Source organism: Aethalodelphis obliquidens, unplaced genomic scaffold (assembly GCF_003676395.1).
Source record: "Aethalodelphis obliquidens isolate GAN/ISIS:26980383/991018 unplaced genomic scaffold, ASM367639v1 scaffold1, whole genome shotgun sequence".
Taxonomy (NCBI): domain Eukaryota; kingdom Metazoa; phylum Chordata; class Mammalia; order Artiodactyla; family Delphinidae; genus Aethalodelphis; species Aethalodelphis obliquidens.
In genome coordinates, this window is record NW_020837945.1 from 59,467,004 (window position 1) to 59,490,481 (window position 23,478).

At 39.2% G+C, this 23,478-nt stretch overlaps 1 protein-coding gene across 1 annotated transcript in view; it reads right to left on the bottom strand.

Annotated features, from left to right (window-relative positions):
* Window positions 1–2,444: 2,444 nt before the first annotated feature.
* CFAP44 (cilia and flagella associated protein 44) overlaps window positions 2,445–23,478 on the bottom strand; it is a 134,838-nt gene continuing 113,804 nt past the window's right edge. The window contains exons 28-34 of the mRNA XM_027119618.1: window positions 15,561–15,671; window positions 14,169–14,299; window positions 12,800–12,916; window positions 11,729–11,930; window positions 7,867–8,027; window positions 6,224–6,358; window positions 2,445–2,618 (exon numbers count right to left, since the gene is read on the bottom strand). Coding sequence (XP_026975419.1) covers window positions 2,445–2,618; window positions 6,224–6,358; window positions 7,867–8,027; window positions 11,729–11,930; window positions 12,800–12,916; window positions 14,169–14,299; window positions 15,561–15,671 — 1,031 coding nt within the window. The remainder of the gene's footprint in view (window positions 2,619–6,223; window positions 6,359–7,866; window positions 8,028–11,728; window positions 11,931–12,799; window positions 12,917–14,168; window positions 14,300–15,560; window positions 15,672–23,478) is intronic.

A 23,478-nucleotide genomic window follows, 5' to 3' on the forward strand; every position in this document is an offset into this window, starting at 1 on the left:
CTCATGGCTCAGGACAGCCACACAGGACAGGCTGAGTCGGCAGGAATGAGAAACTCCTTTTCCTGTGAAGTTCTGACAGAGGGGCTGGACTCTACAGTTTTTCTTTCAATGTTGAGATTTGATGATACTATGGACGAGGGTTCAGAATAACCAAGGGACATTAACAGTTGATCCTCGAGTAACTCAGGCAGATTTTTGGCCTCTTTCAAAGGTGAGGCTGCGTTCTCTAAGGGCACAGCAGGAGGCAGAGCACAGTTAGATCAGGAGACTAGGACAGCTTTCCATCCACCCCCAGCCAGGGCTGCACCCTGGTGCTCTCCTGCTTGCTATTAAACCTCCCGAAGACTCAGTTGCTATAGGTTCAAGACTAAGCCTGGGATCAATGAAATGAAACGAAAGCTATCTTTCTTATCTAATTCAAAATAAAAATGAATTAACTGTATTGTCAAATCCCAAACATGCTGTATGAATGCCTAATATTGTAAACTTTAGTGATTTTTGTCTAGTTCAGTTTGGGAAAAAGTAATAATCCTGACTGGTTTTACTCATCCATAGACTAAATTCATTCTTGCTGCAATTAGAATCTCAGGATTCAGAATGGGAAGAAGCCTCAGAGCTTATCCAGATCTCTCATTTGTCTGACAGTGAGGCCCAGGAAAATAATGTAATTTTTACCCTAGCTCTCACCACAACAAGGGGATAGTGTCTCCTCCGGGACCACCCACGGTATCCAGGCGGCCGCTCAAGGTCGTAGCCAGCCAGTTACGTAAGTTTGGTGGTAGCCCTTCCTGCTGCAGCCAAGCTTCAGATGGACGCGGCCCCAGCTCACAGCTTGACTACAACTTCGTAAGAGACCTGAGCTGGAAACACCCAGCTAAGTAGCTCCCAGCTTCCTGACCCTCAGAAACTGGGTGAGATAATGTTGTTTGAAGCTATGTTTGGGGGTGATTTTTTATGCAGGAGTAACTAAGTAGGTAAATCACTCAGAACTGTGACTAGCACATGTTTTTGAAATGCTTGAAGGGCACACATAGTTAAGGGTGTACACACATAGTTTAGGGTGTACAGCAGAGAATGTGATAAAGGGTGCTCTCCAGCAGAAAAGCTGCTACATCAGAGCTCTGTGGTGACGGGCACAAACAGTGAGCTATTTGGACCTCTCAAATAGGAGTATGAAAGGATCTTAGAGACACAATAGGCCAAGTGGCCCCCTGTAATATATATATATTCCAACATACAAAATACCCCAAGTCCTGTCTATAATTTTGGGGGGCAGATCAGCAGGCTAGACGGGTTACGAAAACTTGACCTTGCTGAGGTCGCTTTCTACATTGGTGCAACATTGCCGCCTTTCCCTTTCCTTTTCGGTAACCAATTCATATTCTGGGATGGCCTCAAGGGAGTAGCTCATTAAAATGGACCCATAGAGCACGGAATTTAAAGTGCTATGTTCTAGTACTAACAGGAATCCAAATATCAGTGAAATCATTCTTACCCCCAAACCAAAAGAATACTCCCAAATTAGTTTAAATGTTATATACAATCAAAAGTGATTATTAGAGTTGATCTCTCAGTGATGGGATCTATTTCATTACTTCCTGATCTATATCAAAACCAGCAAATGACTCAAGTAGAAACAGAAAGAAAATGGCACAGGACATGAGAAACTATAGGAAGTGCTTAGAATACTGGTAGAGTTGCAGACACCTTCAGAGAAGAGACTCCTCAACCATTTTGCAAAACACACTTCTGTGCTCCACCCAGAGCTGAGGAGGTTGCTAAAACTATGGGTGATTCGGGAAGCTGTTTATTTTTTTGCTTTATGCCAGTCTAAAGCAAACTGCTCTGCTCTTTCTGTCTGCATTTCCTGAATCCCGACCCCTCAAATAACTGCTTTATGAAGTTAACAATGTCAAAATTCTAAATTGCATTTTTCTCAGATATTGTTGGCAAAATAGTTTTTGTTCTCTTGTGTCCTCTCAGAGAATACCTGATAACATCAAAGTTTATTTTCCAAGGATCCAACGACCAAGAAAAGGAAGTTTTCTCATGGTTTGCTGAATGATCGCTTTTCTTGCTAATGGCTAAGAATTCAGATAACCAAAAAACAAATTTCCTGAAACAGGATATATTACCGATGGTTTCTGGCGATTTAAGGTAACAGCCTCCTAAGACTTCACATTTGACCCAGTTGGTTGCAAACACATCTGCATTGGTTCAGTTCAATAATAAGTAGCTGTTGGGTGCTGTAGTCAGTTTTAAGATAAGCAGTTGGGGGGAAATTATTAAAACTACATGACTGGATGTGGTTTTAGACTTTCAGATGAGTTCACTTTAAAACAGTAGGATTGTTGCAGGCGACAAGGAAACAGAACATCTGTTGAATGAAGTGTCAGAAATCTTGGCTGGATTTGAGAAAAAAGCAAACTTAAGGCCCACGGGCTTCATTCATTCTCTTGTGGAGAGTGAATGGGGGGGAGAACAAGGCCACCTTTCTTACGCAAAAGAGCAACCTCTTCCTTTAAGGCCATAATCCTTTCGGCCTGGACTTGGATCAATTCAGTGACCTTCTCTCTTGCCACAATATCTGCTTTCCGGGGGCCCTGGAAGGCATTGCCCTGTTGAGAGAAAACACCTCCCTGCTTTAAGCACCATTTGGACTATGGAAACACCCCTGTCTTAATTTGTCTTTTAGGTGTGCCTGACTTAAAGAGCCACCGCTCCTGATTTTAAGATGCCTTCAAGTCCTCCACTGAAATCCTACCATTGGAAAGGTGTCCCTTTGAGCTAATAAGGCAACTCTTAGAATGCAAATCCCCTTTAGAGGGTCACTCATGAAGCTAGCTCTCAGTCACTCATACCCTACAGGGCTCATCGCTGCAATTCTAAAAGGCCAGGTACCTCCTTTTCCTAGACAACCCATATCTTGTTTTCCAAGAAAGAAATCTTTATTCCCTCATCTGATTTCTTCCCCTGCCCAGCCAATTCCTGCTCATGTTTCAGACATCAGTTTTAGGGAGGATTTCTTCACCCCATGGGCTGGGTTAGGGTTCCTGTTCTACGTTCTGTCAAATCATCCATCACTCATCATTGTAGTTATTAGACTGAACCATTTGAAATTTGTGACATGTGACCATTTTTTAGCCTAAAAAGTAGCAGTTTCCTATGGTTTGACCTAAGTGCTTGTTTGATATCTTTCTTGCTAGATCCTGTGCCTTAGAAATAGAGCCCAATATGCCTGGATCTCACCACTCTACCCAGCATCCGCCCTAGAACTTGTTACATAAGTAGACGCTCAATAAATCTGAACGTGCATTAAAGGAAGGGACATAACACCTAGTTATCTTCTCCGTGCCAGGTGCTTTATGTCTGCAACCTCATGTGATCCTCACAACTCAGAACCAGGTGGTGTTATTCCAATTTTAAAGATACAGAAACTGACAGGTTTATGAACTGGCCCAAGTCACTATAATATTAAGGACTGGAAGCAAGATGAGAACCAGGTTACCTGAAGCCAAAAGCCCATGATTTGTCTGTTACCCCACTTACTATGGCAGCCCTTCCTCATAAGTAGGGGTTGTCATTACCCAGTACCTTCTTTTTTTTTTTTTTTTTTTTTTTTGCGGTACGCAGGCCTCTCACTGTTGTGGCCTCTCCCGTTGCGGAGCACAGGCTCCAGACACGCAGGCTCTGCGGCCATGGCTCACGGGCCCAGCCGCTCCACGGCATGTGGGATCTTCCCGGACCAGGGCACGAACCCGTGTCCCCTGCATCGGCGGGCGGACTCTCAACCACTGCGCCACCAGGGAAGCCCCCAGTACCTTCTTGCCTCTTCTCCCTTGCCCACCTTCACTTCAGGGGCTGTGAAAACTAAACACTAACCTTAGCCACTTTCTTTTCCAGCTGGGAGTGGCTAAGTAGATGTAGCAGAAAACATTTGCTTTCTTAATGAAAGGGACACAAGAGTCTGGCATTTGGGCAGCAACCACAGAGCTGGGGCAGCTGTCTGTGACTCTGAAGGAAACTTCAGCCACGGAGAGAGTCACAGAGATACTGGCCCTGACATCACAGCCCCACTAAACTAAAACCCCTCAGTCATCTCCTGCAGACTTCTTGTTGAGTGAGGAAAAGCACCCCTATTTGTTTAAGCTACTCTTCAAAAGTGGGGCTTTTGGTTACTTGTAGCTAAATGCATGGCCCCTCATGCCCAGTCAGTCACTCTGAAGTCACCTTAGCTTTTCCCTCATTCTCTTTACCATATCCAAACAAATTTTGGCTCTTCTTACTTTGAAATGTCTTTGACTGTTGGTTTTTTGTCCTTGCCATCTTCATCCCAATCCATGCCTAGATTGTTGTAAGAGTAATAGCTATGGAGTCAGACAGTTTAAAAACAAACTTCCCGTTCACTGCAGCTCTATTTACAATAGCAGGGACGTGGAAGCAACCTAAGTGTCCATCAGCAGATGAATGGATAAAGATGATGTGGCACATTTATACAATGGAATATTACTCAGCCATAAAAAGGAACGAAACTGAGTTACTTGTAGTGAGGTCAATGGACCTAGAGTCTGTCATACAAAGTGAAGTCAGTCAGAAAGAGAAAAACAAATACCATATGCTAACACATATATATAGAATCTAAAAAAAAAATTGGTTCTGAAGAATCTAGGGGCAGGACAGGAATAAAGACGCAGACGTAGAAAATGGACTTGAGGACACGGGGAGGGGGAAGGGTAAGCTGGGACGAAGTGAGAGAGTGGCATGGACATATATACACTACCAAATGTAAAATAGATAGCTAGTGGGAAGCAGCCGCATAGCACAGGGAGATCAGCTCGGTGCTTTGTGACCACCTAGAGGGGTGGGATAGGGAGGGTGGGAGAGAGATGCAAGAGGGAGGAGATGTGGGGATATATGTATATGTATAGCTGATTCACTTTGTTATACACAGAAACTAACACACCATTGTAAAGCAATTATACTCCAATAAAGATGTTAAAAAAAAGAAACTTCCCCACGCATTAGCTCTGAGAGCATGAGCACGTTACTTCACCACTCTGAGCTTTGGAAAGTGGTATTTTGAAGATTCAATGAGACAGCCAATGGAAAGAGACCATACATGTAAAGCTATATATATAAAGATATACTATGTAAAGAGACCTACACAATTAATTCCCTTTCCCAGTCAACTGATCTGCCTCCAAACTCTTTCCTCTCCAAGGTATCTGGACGTTCAAAGCACATCAAGTCAACAGATGTTTACTCCCTGACGACTCTGTGAAGAGTCTGTCTAGGCATCACCGCTCTTGAATACTGCTGTGACCCTTCATTCAATAATTCTTTAGTGGATAAAGGGCCTTTGATATTCAGATTCGAGGCTTCCTCTCTATTTTAGTTGTAAACCTCCCAGAGCCTCTTATTCATTCTTTCTTTTGGACTTTTGCTTAGACCAGTGCTTCTTCAGCTCTAGCATGCAGCTGAATCAGCTGGAAGGCTTGTTCTAGATTGCTGGACCCCTCCCCCACAGCCTCTGATTCTGTAGATCTGGGGGAACCGCACTTTGAGAACCCCTGGCTTAGAACATTTCCTGGGCACGTAAAGAAAACCAAGAGAAAAAAAAAAAAAAAGAAAACAGCATTTTTGCAGGTACTATTAAAAGATTATAGCACATAGTTGTTCAGAATATGCCATACATGTGTTATGTCCCTAGAAGGCAAGGCTTAAATAGGGTGAAACTTTATAAATAAGTATTATCCACCACATGCTGTATTAAGTACTACTAGGTTAGCCTCAATAAATATTATATAAAAGCAAGTTGAAAGCCCTAAAAAGTAACAAGTGTTTTAATAAGTAACATGTGGCCTCCCATAATTCAGGAGGCCCCCTGTAGGTCAAAGGAAGTAAACCTGTATTGGAAATGGATGTTTGACACCAAATTCAGGGAGCATGTTGATGTCATTATTTATACCTAAGTAACCCTACATCTGCAAGGGCCAAGGCAAATCCCTTTATTAGTACTTGTATGAATTCATGGTACCCAGTAGGCATACAGTAAAGCTAGTCCCTCAGGCTCATTTTAATATAGACGGTATCAACTCTGTCCTCAGGGACCCAAGTGGGCCAGAAACGTCCAAGATCAAGGTTTGTTTAAAAGCCAGCACTTGATATTCCCTTTATAGAACATCCCCAATTCTGACAAAAGGTCTGAAGAAAAGGAACATACCTGTTGGTTCTGTAGAATATTCAACTGAGAATCAAGTTTCTTCTTTTCAGTACATAAATCATTCATCTGATGAAGTTTTTTGCTGTGTTCTTTTGTCTTCATCATCAATTCCCGTCGCATTTGAGCAATCTTTTCCTACCGGGGCAGAAAGATGCAAAATGGATTAAGTGAATGAGGAAGCAGAGAAAAATGAATGATTTGATCAAAACCACCAGGCAAATGGAGTGATATGCACATAGAAAAATACAATAAGCCAATAATATCAGAAGCAAGTGCACTGGGTCTGGTTTGATTAAAGAAGAATGTAAGCAGGATGAAAGTAGGTAAAAATAAGATAGACATCACTCCATTGTTGAGCAATGACATTAGGGTGCATACTGAGTGATGGTATTCATTCATTAAAAGGGAGAATGATCCTTTAAGCAGGAAATGTTCCTGTATTGTCTTGGCCCAGGATCCTCAAGGTGACCCGCTTGAATGGCCATACGTGTGCCAGTGGCTTTCCTTTGTTCTCCTACTACTCCAACAAATTATTTTAGATAGCACATATTATCTCCAGCACTACCCTGATAGGGACCATCCCACTGACACGAACACTGAAGTAATTTGTTTCTTCACGGTACAGTGGCAAATCTTCAATGAGACAAGATAGCACTAGGAGGGACTTCCCTGGTGGTCCAGTGGTAAAGAATCCGCCTTCCAGTGCAGGGGACACAGGTTCAATCCCACATGCCATGGGGCAACTAAGCCCACGCACCACAACAATTGAGTTTGCGCGCATCGACCAGAGCCCACGCACAGCAAACTACAGAGCCCACGTGCCCTGGAGCCCGGCGCGCCACAACTAGAGAGAGAGAAAACCCTCACGCCACAACTCGAGAGAAACCCGAGCAGACCTTGCGCCGTCACAAAAAAATCCCGCATGCCTCAACAAAGACCCCGTGTGCTGCAACTAAGACCTGAGGCAGCCAAAGAACAAATAAGGAAAATAAATAAATATTAAAAAAAAGATTAGCGCTAGGAACCTCTCCTCCTCCCCTATCTACTGTGAAGACAGAAAACTGGAGAAGCCATAATTATTTTTGGGCTTATAAAATCTCGTAAAAGTTCCTGTCTCTGAATCAGGCTGTCACTGGGGTACTGCCTCATCTCATGGCTCCGGGAACAGTGTAGGCATTTAATACCTTCTAAGACCCTACCAGCTAAATAGTAGATACTTTGTTATAAAATGTATTACTCAGAGATGTTTTTCTAATTTCCAGAATGGAAATAGCATCAAAAGCTATTTAGAATAATACAATTAGGTCCTCAGAGTATAGCAGTTCATGTCTAACACTATTAGAACGTTTATACCTTAATGCAGACCTCAGAGTAGAATCTCTCTGTAATCTTTCATGCCACTTTGCCATCATATTTACATGAATCCTGGATCCCAGACCCAATGCTAGTGCTTTCATCCCAAGATAGACCAGTGGCTCAACTAAGTGAATGGTAAGAAAGCCGAGACAGGCTTAAGATCATGGAGGAACCAAGTGGGGCTCACACACGTGCCTCCAGGTATACAGATGCTTCGCAGGAACCACTGAAAGCTCACCAGGAGTCCTTGCCTCCACCCAGTGGATCACCTGCCCTCTCATCCTAACCTCCCACATCTTCATTTCCTTTGCGTTTGATAGCTCCTTTCGAAGTTTCTTGATCTTTAGTTCTTCAAGTGTTGTATTCACAGAAAGTGTCTGAAGGGCTTCTAGGTTGACCACACGGCCAAACTTGCTGACCATTAGTTGATTGACTGTTTCTTCCATTTCTAAAAGAAGACAGTCACTGTCAGGTTGTTCACCAGATCCCACTGTTATTAAATGAATAATACCAATACCACTACCATTCTGAGGAACAGCTTTTGCAGGAAGATGATAAGAGATTTTACGTTACCAGTTGGGTTTTCCTCTGTGACTTTTCACCTACTACTTTCCTCACTTAGAATGCACATTGCTCTCTTGTCTTTTCATCTACTTCAAATTCCTGTGTAAAAGGGACTCATCTTTCCCAACTGGCTACACCTTCTGATCTGCCCCTCCTCAGATTATTCATGGGCCCAAATGGGATTATGAGGCCTTCAGTTTTTAATTTTTTATTACTGATCTCTATAACATCTGGTGTTGAGAATAGAACAGTCACTGAACAGAAGTTTCCATCTTATTCCAAGTAAAAATATTAAAATCCTTGCAGTGGTTCACAAGGTCCTACCTGTCCTGCCCTGCCCCTATCATCTCTCCCACCTCCTTTCCCACACCTCTCTCCTCATTCACTCCAGACATCTTTTTCTCAACCTTCTCAAACATTCTGGGCTCACTTGGATATTCTCGTATGGAATTGTCTGGAATTCTCTTCCCGAATAGCCACATGACTCACTCCACACAGCCCATTTTCTGAAAACAAGTTGTGAGACTGGTGAAAGACTCATTTCCAAAACACCCATTTCTGAAGGTGTAACCAAATGTAATTTGTCCCCTAACCAGGGAGAACCACATCTTAGTAAGTATATCACCTTTCCAGGGAGCTCTTCCCTGGCTTCCTATGGACCTCAGCACCCTTTCCCAGTCCCTTTCTATTTTTTTCTTCTTAACAATCCTCTCCATCTAACATGCAATATGTTTTACTTTTGTTTACTGTGTTTCCTCAACATGTGAACACTGGAAAACCTGGAGAAAATTCCATTTGTGGAGTCTGAGCTCCCCAAGAAAGTGTAATCTTGTAACAAGATTTTCTCAGTCACCAGAGTCCCCTAAGTGAAGTCTGAAGGCCCTAAGGTGTAACAAGATGATGCAATTCTGTTACAGTACAGGAATTTGTATTCAGGTATAATCGTTATGGCTGAATGATAATGGTATAATCAGCATGGCTGCCATTTTGCACAATCCAGGGAGGGTTATTCATTTCTATTCTACGTGAGTGGCGCCCCATGGACTTGTGTCATGCGGTGGCCATGATAATCAGTGATGCAAATGAAATGACTGGATTATTGGCACGTGTGGCTAGCCTGTGGCTGCCTGCTTGGCCTCCCTCAGTAAGAACCTTGACTTCCCCCAGCTAGCCCCATATAACAGGGTCCCTCTCCCAAGGCAGCCTCATGTACTAGGACATGGACTCTGGTCCTCGCCACTGTGGAACCAGCCTAACAACACCCTTCTCCTGACTCAGGCCAGCTAGTGTTCCCTGGGCACATAAAGGCTTCTGGAACACTCCCTATCCTCTGTCCCCATGGCTGCAAGCTGTGCTCTCCCCACCCCATGTTCTAGACTCTCCTCTTCTTCCCCATTGGGTCTAGGGATGGAGGCAGGCAACAGTGAGTGACTGTGGTGTTTCTCATCACTGGTAAGCATTTGTTCTTTGAGATACAGTAAAGGAACCACTCCTAGCTTCACCTTCTGAATTAGGAGATCAGTCTTTAACCAGACTCACAACTTGCTTTCAGAAAATGGACCGGGGGTAGGAGAAGAACTCAAAGTCACTGAATAAAACTTGAACCACATGGGACTTTTTTTTTTTTAATTTCAACTAACATTCCAGAAATGTGAATACTTCATTTCATCTTCTTCACACATTTTTCCAAACTGCGAGGTTACTCAGATGGAAATAAGCTTCTTTCCTCATTTTCATACTAGTTTGTTCCTTGGTTTGACAAATAGTATTTCCAAATATAAACAACATTCACAGGCTGCAGAAGCCAAAGGAATGTGAAGTACGTGTGAAACATTGGGGCCTCAAGGTTTATACCTGAGAAAACTCTATGTCTCAAATAAGTGTTATTCAAACATAGAGTCCTAACATGTATTTTAAAATTTTATAATCCAGCCACCCATGAGGGTAGAACCATCATCACTCATTAGAAACTGACCTCTACAAATCCAAGCCACTTGGATTGACTGACCGCTATATTCTTCCCATTATTTTTCTTTTTCAAATTTTCTTTCGAAAAATATTATTCAATTGTGGTAAAATACACATAACAAAATGTACTATTTTAATCTTTAAAGTGTACAGGTCTGTGGCATTAAGGTAGATGCTATTATAGTATTGGTAATATTATTATTAAAGTTGGAATACTTCATCACTTACACATATGTTCCATATATCAAATATTCAAACGGTATTTTAGGAGAATTGTCTTTACTCCATACATCTTATACTATACACCTCAGTTCCATCTGAATTAAGAACGTAAATGTGAGGAACACTAATAGAAGAAACGATAGAAAAATATCTTTGTGACCTGAAAATAGGAAAGGATTTCTTAAGACACACACACACACACAATGAACAAACCATAAATAGATTGATAAAATTAATTATATTGAGATTTTAAAATGTCTGTATCCCAAAAAGATACACTAAATAAAGTAAAAAGGCGAGACACATATTAGAAAAGATTTGAAGTGAATGTAATGGACAAAGACAGACATAAAATATAGGAAAAAACTCCCTACAATCAATAAAATAAAAAAAAACAAGTAAAAAAATGGGCAAAGTGTATGACAGGCAAGAAAAGGAAACAAATAAACAGCAAATAAGCTATGTGAAGACATTCAACCTCAAGGACTTCAGGAAACAGTGAAATACAATTTTAACATCTACGAGGTTGGCAGAAATATGAAAGTCTAGCAGTATTAAGTGTTGATTAGACTATGGAGCCCAGGAAATTCTCACACTGCCAAGGGCGAGAAAAGGGTACAGCCACTTTGGAGGGCAACTTGACAATACCCAGGAGAGCGGAAAATGCACACACACCCAGAGCCCCCAGTCCTGGGGACTCACCTCCTTCCACACATGCACCGGGAGACATGTATAGGAAGGTGCACTGTAACACTGCCTGTGATCATGAAAAATTACAAGTACCCTAAATATCCATCCACAGGAGACTGAAGAAAAACTCTTATAGTCCTACAATGGAATATTGTAGTACCAGTTAAAATGAGTAACTATCTGTAGCAATATGGATTACTCTCAAAAACTGGTTTAATAAAGTGAACTGCAAAATGATAGGAATAATATTATATTACAGTTAAAAACATACAAAGGCACTTTGTATACTGTGTGTGAATACATCCATATGTATACAGACGTGCCTGGTGGTAGATTCTGGGGAAGGAGAGAGCAGAACAGTATTATAAGGAGAAGGGCCTTCAGTTGTATCTTCAATGCTTATTTCTTAAGCTTGCTAGTGGGTACAGGGGCTATTGCTGTATTATTCTATAATTTATTATACATAAAACCTTTAAAAATTGCGAGAAACTGTTTCTATGACAAAATATTTATCCTTTTAAACCAGGAGAATGACCTTTTGATAGAATCAGGAGAGAGAGTAAGTGGGAAGACGGGAAGGTGTTATTTCCTCTCAGTGGTTCCGATCTGTGATGACCTACTGTTTTCAAAGTTGGAGATGGTCACTTGACAGTTCCCTCTCTAATCAATAAATATTACTAAATAAGCCACGGGCTTAATACTCACTCTGTATAGTTTTGGCCATCTCTCTCTTTTCTCGGATGAGCTGTTTACGCCGTTCCCGGCAATCTTTGTTAAGTTTTTGCTGCTGGGAATTTTCCTCGTGGAGCTGGACAATTCGTTCTTGCAGTCGTCCCAAGGAGTGGTTCGAAAAGACCAAAGTTCCAGAAAGATCACTAGGTATTTCTCCGAATACCACATACTCTATCTACAAAAACAAAACAAAACAAATCAAAATAGACAAAGACCAAGCTAAACTGAAGGTCATGGAAAGCATAAGGGAAACACTTCTTTCTCTGTCCCTTGTCACCACTGAGTAAGGTAAAAGCAGGAAGCCACTTTCAAATAGAAGTCACATTATGTCCCTCTGGGACAGCACTTCTTTCCAAAAAGACCATGCTTGATATCTACTGCATAAGGATGGAACGGACATTTCAGGGTTGGCATATTAGGCAAATTGCTACAGATCGCTAATCCTGTTTGGGTCAGGTTAAACAAGATGTATGTAAGGCTGATCTTAGGTTTTTCTTCTAACATACAGCTTTCTCTATTTACGTGACAAAACATGGTACTTCGCTGATATGATCTCTGCATTTTAATGTAAGTTGTAGTTTGAGCGGGATATAGAGATGAACAAAGAGAGGGAAAAAAGAGAAAGAATATTTTCCTTTTATCTTAACCTCCCTCATTAACAAGTAGAGATTAAGTGAAGCTACTTCTTGCATCATTAGTTCATGTCTACTTAAAGATGGTGTGAAAAGCGACATGTGCCCAAGAGCCAACATTTCAAACTCCAAGCCATTCCCTTAAGTCATAGGCTTCTCATTTCTTCAGACTTGAAATGATTCAACTTTCAAAGTGATAATGGACCACAGGGAAATATACATGTTTTCATATTATGCTTTTATAACAATCTCAGAAGGGGTAAGAAAAGTTGGGGTGTCATTCTACAGGTAGATTTCTCACAAGGACTGCACTTCTGCCCCCTAGTGGCCCACGAATTTTTCTCTGGAAAAGCCTGAGTGTCATATGGCTTTCCTGCTCAGACAGGGTGGGGCGACCTCTCAGACCCGTCACCTGGTGGAGCTTGAGAGGAATCACAACCAGCAGCTCATTCAACCGCTGCTGCTTCTCACGTTGATAAGCCTCCAGGGCCTCCTCGGCCATGTTCAGATTAGTTGCCACAATCTTGACCTGTGGAAAGCCCCATGGGTGAGATGTTGAAAAGATTCACTGAATATATACCCGAGGTGGTAAATGAAGCCTTTCTGGGAGGAAGCAAAAGCATGAGCTGGATCTGCTTGGTTGGACTGTGATTAAACGGATGATCCCAGTCTGCAGCCCAGCAATATATATTATTCTCTTCCTGCTAAGTCATGATCCACACCACTTTTTCAATTGTTCTAATGACCCCAGAGTTGTATAGGTTTTGTTAATGAAAACTCAGAAGACTTGTCCCCATCTCCCTTTTGTTTTCTGCAGTAAAAGCATCCCTCAGGGCTTCCCTGGTGCAGTGCCCCGGTCCAGGAAGATCCCACGTGCCGCGGAGCGGCTGGGCCCGTGAGCCATGGCCGCTGAGCCTGCGCGTCCAGAGCCTGTGCTCCGCAACGGGAGAGGCCACAACAGTGAGAGGCCCGCGTACCGCAAAAAAAAAAAAAAAAAAAAAAAGCATCTCTCAGCCTGGAATGTCTTTGTCAGGATGGTTCAAATCTCATTTGGTCATAATGACATCAATAAACTAGAGAAAAAAGCCCTTTAAAGTAATGAAACTACTAACTACAGTATTTCTAAAGCATATAGCTTCATCTCCTAAAATACTAGAAAGTTTTCCAAATCATTTCCTTGTTCAAGAGAAGAAGCAATCTATCAAAAATATTTCTGAATATGAGTCAAGTGACGCTGCTCTAGGAAAGAGTACTTAAGAGGGAAACTGAGCAGATACAGCAGAAAAATCACAATAATTGTACCAGAAGTTTAGCTTAGTGGCCTCCCACATGGAATGCATACACCCCAGAGTGTCAAAGTCATCTACTGGGGTCCGGAAAGAAGTTTCAATTTCTATTTACTTTTATCTTATTCTTGTTAATTTCTGTTTTTGCAAATGTTTCATAATACATAAAATATATTAGTACAATAGTTCATGTATATAATTTATAAATAAATATACATTTATTGTGGGAATATGTGCTCCACAATTTTTTTACTTATAGAAGTATGTAATCAAAAAAGTTTGGAGGCCAATGATTTAGATAAAGAAAGTCCCAGTCATTAAAAGAGCAATGGCCCCTCAACCACAACTGTAAATGGATATAACATGGGAAATGTCTGTTCTCTTACAAGAAGTCCTAACTCATGCCATTGCTATGAAATAGCAATATTATAGCTGCAAGGAGATGTAGCTTGTTGGGAGAGGATGAACAGACCTGAGAAGGGCAGACCAACATACTTTTTTGGATAATGTATCATATTCCTTTCTGAGGTTATCGATCACTTTCTTTTCTTCAACTAAGGCCTCTTCAATGTCCAGCCTTTTCTCTCGAAGTTGAAGGGCCAGTTCAAAGAGACCCTTATCACAATCTGAAAAGACAGTCAAAACAGCAAAGCAGCCCCATTTGTTAGGGAATGTAGTAATACAATAAGTGTGGACTTTGGAGCTTCAGAATTATTAATGTCCATCTACTCCAGCAAGGTTCCATCATACTTAGGGCTCCAGGTAGAAATTATTCTGGGTAGAAATTATGAATGGTATTAATAATCATGATAGTGGTTATGATACTAGTATTGATGTTCTGAGCAGTGCTCTGAGCCAGGCTCGGTGCTGGGTCCTTTATGTACCTTATCTCATTCAAGGCTCACAGGCCCTGCAAGGTAGAGACTGTTGTTCCCATTTTATAGGTCACGACCACCCGACCACCGTAAGCCTCAGAGAGGTCACACAGCTGATATGTGACAGAATGGGATTCAAGTACAGTACCTCTGTATTAATTTCCACTATATCACACTGACAGCCACATTTATCCACTGAGTAATTGATAAAGAATGTGAAAATATAATGGATCACTACAATGGAATTTAGGAACCATAGCTCCATCCCGAGTTCTACCACTAAACTAACTGTGAGCCTTTGTTCAAGCCGTTTAATCCTGCTATAAGATAACAAGTTGCACTACAAGATTTTCTAGCTTTCTTCCACTCACAAATATGATTTTAAGGAGATTCTTATTTTCAAAATCAAAACAAGATTTAAACTTTATTTGACTTTAAAATTTGATTTATAATTGATATGAAATACCTAGGAAAATAATTTCAGATCAAGAAGAAACAGTTTTCCTACTGAGCCATTCATGTATTGAGCCTGTAAGAATATTGGTCTGGACTATAAGAATATTGGACTGTAAGAATATTTCAGACTGGTTTCACCAAGCATCTCCAGGAAACGTAAAAATTGCCCTTACAAAACAGGTTTGAAATATGAAAACTGAATGGTTTGGCAAAAAGGAAGAGCTTTATAAAAATATACTTAAGTATATATTTTTATATATAAATCTTCTGTTTCTCTATAAAATGAAACTTTCTGCATAATTTATGACTCTGAATCAACTAGAGATTGTCTGCAGATTATTTAATTGGGTACTTATAAATATCTGCCTCAAGAAACAGAAAATTAATTGTCCAGAGAGCCCCAAAGAGTATCCATTAGACTATACTTCATACATATTAAGCCATCCTTTCCTTAAATATCATTATGAGACAATCGAGAAACCAATAAAAGGGAATTTTTGGTATTATCAATCCACAGTCACACGTAACAGAGAATGCATGGTTTTATCCCACTTACTTGTTGGGCAGATAGAATCATCAAAAACCTCATCTTCAGATCCAGACTCATCCTCATCACTCTCCAAGCTGGATTCTTCTTCACTTGATTCATCACTTTCTTCATCTTCATCTGAGGAGAGAGGGAAACATTGTTAATAAGCAGAGAAGTTCCTGTGTTAAGACTTTAAAAATAAATCATTTTTCAATGAGTTAGTTACTAGGGAAACAACAGGTAAATAAGGAAATTATTCAGTATTTTTAGAAGAATTTTAAATGGTTACGGATACAGAGACCACAAACTCAAATGCCTGCAGAAGGTTGTGCAATTAATTTCAATGCATTGAGTCAGAGAGGCTGCCAAGCTGCTTATGCTGTGACCCACCTAACACACACTTGGTTATACAGTCCACAATTCCTAAACCACAGTGCTCTGAAAACAGAGAAGGTTTTTCGTAACTTCTCTGAACCGAAGTAATACCATTTATAATCTTCACTTAACCTACTTAGTGTGAATATTCATGTCTTGCTGCAGAAGTATTACGACGTTTGATTTAGAGATTCTGCACCAAACCCTGCTGGGGGTGTTAGTTGACAAAGACTCTCGCCTTTAACCAAACTTGAGTCAGACTCCTCTGAGTCCTCTGACTAGTGCTTGACTTTGAACTAAATGGGCTCTGTCCTGGGCCCATTTGGTTCAGTTTTAGCAAGAGTCCTGCTGAGTAATTCCCCACCCTTGATAGCTGGTCGAATTCCTTATTCCCTACCCTCAATATCTTATCACTCTGGCCTGCCTTCAACAGAAACCCTGTTAGGTCAGTTTAGCAAAGAATTACCCTACCTCTTAGTAATTTTCTATCAACTAACCCTGACCATGCTCCTTGGCTATAAATCTCCACTTGCCTTGTTGTATTCAGAGTTGAGCTGATCTCTCCCCTACTATAAAATTCCATTATAGTGATCCCCCTGAATAAAGTCTGCCTTATTCTTAACAAGTGTCATGAATGATTTTTTCCTTTAACAATGTCATATTTAATATATTTTATAAAATTTTTTGAATACTAAAGTACATCTGCTCCCAAGAGTTTTGGATTAGGAATTGTAGACCTCCCCCACTCAACTCTAACCCCATTTTCTTTTAAAACACCTTGAGCCCATGTGGCAATTTCTATTATATGGAACATCAAAAAACAGAGATAAGAAGTGGACCTTATACTCACTAGAAGATTTGTTAAATTAAAATGTCTCAGAACTTTCCTGGTGGCACAGTGGTTAAGAATCCGCCTGCCAATACATGGGACATGTGTTCGAGCCCTGGTCCAGGATGGTCCCATGTGCCGCGGAGCAACTAAGCCTGTGCACCACAATTACTGAGACTGCACTGTAGAGCCCACGAGCCACAACTACTGAAGCCCGCATGCCTAGAGCCCGTGCTCCGCAACAAGAGAAGCCACTGCAATTAGAAACCCACACACCGCAACAAAGAGTAGCCCTCACTCACCACAACTAGAGAAAACCTGCACCCAGCAACAAAGACCCAACGCAGCCAAAAATAAATAAATTAATTAATTAATTAAATTAAAATGTCTCTTAAAATGACTACAAGTGATCTGTACCACCTTATGGAATAAATCAGCAAAGTTTAAAATTAGGCTTTAAAATTCTTACATAGATTTCTGTTTTCAAGAAAATGAAGCAGATCTACTTCCCCTATTCCTCCCACTAAATACAGCCCAAACCCCTGGACATTATATGTAAAACAAACACAAGAAGACTCTGAGAAGTGGGGAGAAGGCAGCAGACCTACTAATGCACTTCGAACCCTGAGGAACAACACTGTGGTGAGTTCCTTGGGCCTTCTTTTTTGCCCTGTATCTCAGAGGTGGAGAAGACTAAGAAACCTGAAACACCAACAGGTGCAGATAAAGAAAGGCCCAACCAGAACCTGCTCTCTCTAGCCAAATGACCTCACCATGCTGTCAGTAGAGATTCTGTGGGGAGCTGGGACTCCCATCTGCACACAACAATAGTAAGGAGATCTCCCTTCCCTTGGGTTAAAAAAAAGGCTGAGTACCTCCACCTGGCAGTAAGGAGGATGCACCCACTCCTTCCTCTGGCAGTGTTAGAGAAAGCCAAGTAAACAAGTAAGCCAGAAGATTTAAATAAGATACAGAATCTCATACATAATATGAACGTCTCCAGCTCTCAACTGAAAGTCATGCATCATACCAAGAACCAAGAATATCTCCAACTGAATGAGAAAAGACAACCAATAAATGTTAACACTAAGATGACAGAAATGTTAGAATTATCTGACAAAGTACTTTAAACAGGCAAGATAAAAATGCTTCAATGAGCAATTATGAACACACTTGAAGCAAATGAAAAAATGCAATGCCTCAAAGAAATAGTCTCAGCCTATTTATTTGTATAAAGAAGAACTAAATGGAAATTTTAGAACTGAAATATACAATAATTAGAATAGAAACTAATGGATGGGTTCAACAGCAGGATGGAGGGGACAGAGAAATGAATCAGTGAACCTGAAGAAAGAACAGTAGAAAGTAGCCAGTTTGAACAACAGAGAGAAAACAAACTGGAAAAACAAACAGAATCCAAACCCCAGAGCCTCAGGGGCCTATGGAACCATAATGAAAGGTCTAACATTCATGCCATCAGAGTCACATGAAGGAGTGAGGAAAAGAGGGGGTCTTTAAAAGGACTTGAAGAAATAATGGCTGAAAACTTCTCAAATTTGGCAAAGGACATAAACCTACGGATAAGTTGAATGAATTCCAAAGAGGATAAATCCAAAAAAAAATCTACACTAAGACTCATCACAGTCAAACTTCTGAAAACTAAAGAGAAAAAAATCTTGAAGGCAAACAGAGAAAAGGGGATAAGCAATTTGAATATCAGAGGGTTTCTCATCAGAAACTATGGAGACCAGAAGGAATTGGCACAATATTTTTCAAATGCTGAAAGAAAAGAAATGCCAACCTACAATCCTATACCCAGTGAAAATGTCTTTCAGAAAAAGAGGAGAAATCAAGACATACTCAGACTATAGGAAAATTTAAGAAATTGCCACTAGTATACCTGCCCTAAAAGAATGGATAAAAGAAATTCTTTACACAGAAGGAAAATTATTTTTTAAAACAGGAAACTTGGAGCAGAAACATGAATAAATACAATAGGCTTTCCTCCTCCAAGTGTTTAAATTATGTTTGATAATTGAAGCAAAAATTATAACATTATCTGATATGGTTCTAGATGTATGTAGAGGAAATATTTAAGACAAGCATATTATAAATAGGGAAGATAAAGAGATGTAAAGGTAGACAAGGATTCTATACTTGACTTAAACTGGTAAAATGATGACACTGGAGGACTGGGATAAATTATGTATATATAATATATCAATAATATATAGAGCAACCACTAAAAAAAGTATACAAAGAGATACATTAAAAAGTGCTAGAGAAAATTAAAATGGAATTCTAAAAAAAATGTTCAAGTAACCCACAGGAAGGTAGGAAAAAGAACAAACACAGAAAACAGAGAATAAGAACAAATAAAAAATAAAATGGCAGACTTAAGCCCTAATATATCAAATGTAAGTGGATCAATATACCAATTAGAAGACAGAGTGGATGAAAAACATTATTTGACCATATGCTATCAGAAATTCATTTCTAATATAATTATATAGTCAAGTTGAAATTAAAAGGAGGGGAAAGGCATATTATGCAACTATTAATCAAAGCAAAGCAAGACTGGCTATACTAATATAAGATAAATAGACTTCAGAGCAAAGAAAATTACCCAAGACAGAAAAAGACCTTATATAATGATAAAAGTGTCAATCCATCAAGAAGACATAGCAATATTAAATGTGTATTCATAAAACAACAGAGCTGCAAAATATGTGAAGCAAAAACTGACAAAAATGAAAGGAGAAATAGACAAATCCATGATTCTATTTGGAGACTTCAACACCCCCTCCCTCAACATTTGATGCAAAAACTATACAGAAAATCAGCAAGGATATAGAAGACCTGAACAGTATCATCAATCAGTAGAATCTAACTAACAGTAATAAAACACTTCACACAAAACAGCACAATATACATTCTTTGCAAGTGCCCACAGAACATACACCAAGATTGACCGTATGTCAGACCATAAAACAAATCTCAACAAATATAAAAGAACTGAAATCATACAAAGTGTGTTCTCTGACCACAATGGAATCAAACTAGAACTCAATAACAGAAAGATAACAGGAAAATCTCAAAACACTTGGACCTACACAACACACTTGTATATAATCGATGGGACCCAGAAGTCACAATGTAAATTTTAAAACTACATTGACCTGAATGGAAATGAAAATGCACTTGAAAATTTGTGGAATACAGCTAAAGCAGTGCTGAGAGAGAAATTATAGTACTAAACTAGAAAAGAAGAAAAATTCTCAAGTCAATGATTTAAGCTCCCACCTCAAAACCTAAAAACAGGAGTACAAAATAAACCCAAAGCAAGCTGAAGGAAGCTAATAGTAAAGATAATAACAGAAATCAATAAAATTGAAAGCAGAAAAATAATAGAGAAAATCACTTATACAAAGAGCTGATTTGTTCTCAAAAAGATCAACTGAATTGACAAACCTCTAGCAAGACTGAAAAAAAAATAGGAAGATAAGAAACAACTTACCAATATCGAGAATGCAACAGGTGATATTACTACAGTCGCTGCAGATATTAAAAGGATAACAAGGAAATACAATGAACATCTCTATGCACATAAATTTGCTAACTTAGGTGAAATAGACCAATTCCACAAAAAATACAAATTACTACAACTCACCCAATATAAAATAGATAATTTGAATAGTTCTGTAACTATTAAGAACATTGAAATTCTAATTTTAAAACTACCTTGAAGAAATGCATTGGCCCAAATAGTTTCACTGGAGAACTTTACCAAACATTTATAAAGAACTGCCATAAATTCTTTACAATATCTTCCAGAAAAATCAAAAAGGAGAGAAGACTTCCCAATTCACATTCTGAAGCTATTATTCTCCTGATAGTAAAACCAGATATAGTACAAAAACAGTACAATGATCCTCATGAATATAGACATAAAATTTCTTAACAAAATATTAGCAAGTAGAATTCAGCAATATATAAAAAGAATTTTACATCACACCAAGGGAGATTTATTTCAGAAATGCTAGTCTGATCTGGTAATCAGTAATCAGCCAATATAATCCACCATCTTAACGGGCTAAAGAAAAAAAAATCACATAATTGTCAATACAGTAAAGCATCTGATAAAAATTCAACACCCATTCGTGATAAAAATTCATGAAAAATAGGAAGAGAGGGGAACTTCCTGAACTTGATAAAGACTATGAAACACAGGTGTTTCTTAATGGTACAGGTAGCATACTTAATGGTGAAAGATTGAATGCTTTCCCCCTAAAATTGGACTAAGGCAAGGATATCAGCTCTGAGCACTCTATTTCAAGATAGTACTGGATGTTCTAACCAGTGCAATAAGGCAATAAAAGGTAATTGGCATACCGACCAGAAATAAATAAAACTGGCCCTTTTTACAGATAGAAATTCCCAAGGAATCAATCAAAAACCCCTAAAACTAATAAGCAAGGTTATAAGATATAAGATAAACATCTAAAAAGCAATTATATTTCTATATACTAGTATGAATACGTGGACACCAAGATTAAAAGCAATATACCTTTTAAAATTACTCAAAAAAAAGGGAAATACTTTGGTGTAAATCTAACAAAACATGAACTTGAATTGTATGTTGAAAACACAATGCTGATGACAAATCAAAGCTTTACATAAATACATACTATGTTCATGCATTGGAAGACTCAACACAGTAAAGATGCAAATTCTCCCCAGATTGATATAGAAGTTTAACACAATTGCTATCAAAATTCCAACAAGATTTTTTGTAGGTTGAGAAAAAAAATTCTAAAATATGGAAATATATAAGAGCTGGAATAGCTAAAACAATTTTGAAAAAGAAGAATAAACTGGGAGAAATTAGTCTACCCGATTTCAGAACTCAGTAGCTACTACAATCAAGACTATAGTATTGGTGGAGAGATAGCCACATAAATCAATAGAAGAGAATAGAAAACCCAGATATAGAACCACACAAATAGGCCCAAATGATTTTTGACAAAGATCAAAAGCAATTCAATGGGAGAGAGACAGCCTTTTCAACAAATGGTGCTAGAATTGGAGATTCCTAGGAGAAAAAAAAACATTGACCAAAGTCTCACATCTTATACAAAAATTAACTCCAAATGGATCACGGACTTAAATGTAAAATGATAAAACTTTTAGAAAAAAATAGGAGAAAATCTTTAGGACCTAGGGCTAGGCAAAGAGTTCTCAGACTTGACACCATAACAAGATCCAAAAAGGGAAAAACTCAAGATATACAAACAGCTCATACAACTCAACAACAAAAAATAACCCAATCAAAAAATGGGCAGAAGACCTAAATAGACATTTCTCCAAAGGAGAAATACAATAGGCACATGAAAAGATGCTCAACATCACTAATTATTAGAGAAATGCAAATCAAAACTACAATGAGGTATCACCTCATACCAGTCAGAATGGCCATCATTAAAACTATATAAATAACAAATGCTGGAGAGGGTGTGGAGAAAAAGGAACTCTCCTACACTCTTGGTGAGAATGTAAGTTGGTACAGCCACTATGGGAATAGTATGGAGGTTCCTCAGGAAACTAAAAGTAGAATTACCATATGATCCGGCAATCCCACTCCTGGGCATATATTCAGACAAAACTCTAATCCAGAAAGATACATGCACCCCTATGTTCATAGCAGCACTATTCACAATAGCCAAGACATGGAAACAACCTAAATGTCCATCAACAGGTGAATGGAATAAGGAGATGTGGTACATATATACAATGGAATACTACTCAGCCATAAAAAAGAACAAAATAATGCCATCTGCAGCAACATGGATGCAACTAGAGATGATCATACTAAGTGAACTCAGAAAGAGAAAGACAAATACCATATGCTATCACTTACATGTGGAATATAAAATATGACATAAATGAACCTACCTACAAAACAGAAACAGACTCACAGACATAGAGAACAGCCTTGTAGTTGCCAAGAGGGAGGGGGATGGGGGCAAGATGGAGTGGGAGGTTGGGGTTAGCAGATGTAAGCTATTATATATGGAACGGATAAACAACAAGGTCCTACTGTATAGCACAGGGAATGATATTCAGTATCCTATGATAAACCATAATGGAAAAGAATATTAAAAAAGTGTATATATGTGTATAACTGAGTCACTTAGCTGTACAGCAGAAATTAACACAACATTGTAAATCAATTATACTTCAATTTAAAAGAAGAAAAAAAAATTTAAGGGAAAAATTGACAAATTGGACACTGACAAAATTCAAAACTATTGCTCTGCAAACTCTGTTAAGGGAATGAAAAGACAAGCTATAGACCAGGAGAAAATACTTGCAAACCGCATATCTGACAAAGGACTAGTAGGTGTAATATGTAAAGAACTCTCAAAACTCAACAGTACCAAAGCAAACAATCCTATTCAAACATGGGCAAAAGACATGAAGAGACATTTTACCAAAGATATACAGGTGGCAAATAAACATATGAAAAGATGTGCTTGTTAAATTAAACTATCCTATGATATCTTATACCAGATACACACAGACACACACAGACACACACACACACAATCCAGATGGTTAGAGACCTAAAGGTTTATATGCTCTCATCTGTAACCCCATAGTGCCTCTACATTGTCTGTGTTGTAGTGAAATAAAAGGGTGTACTATTTCCCTTAGTTATTTCTCTATTTCATGCTAATGAGA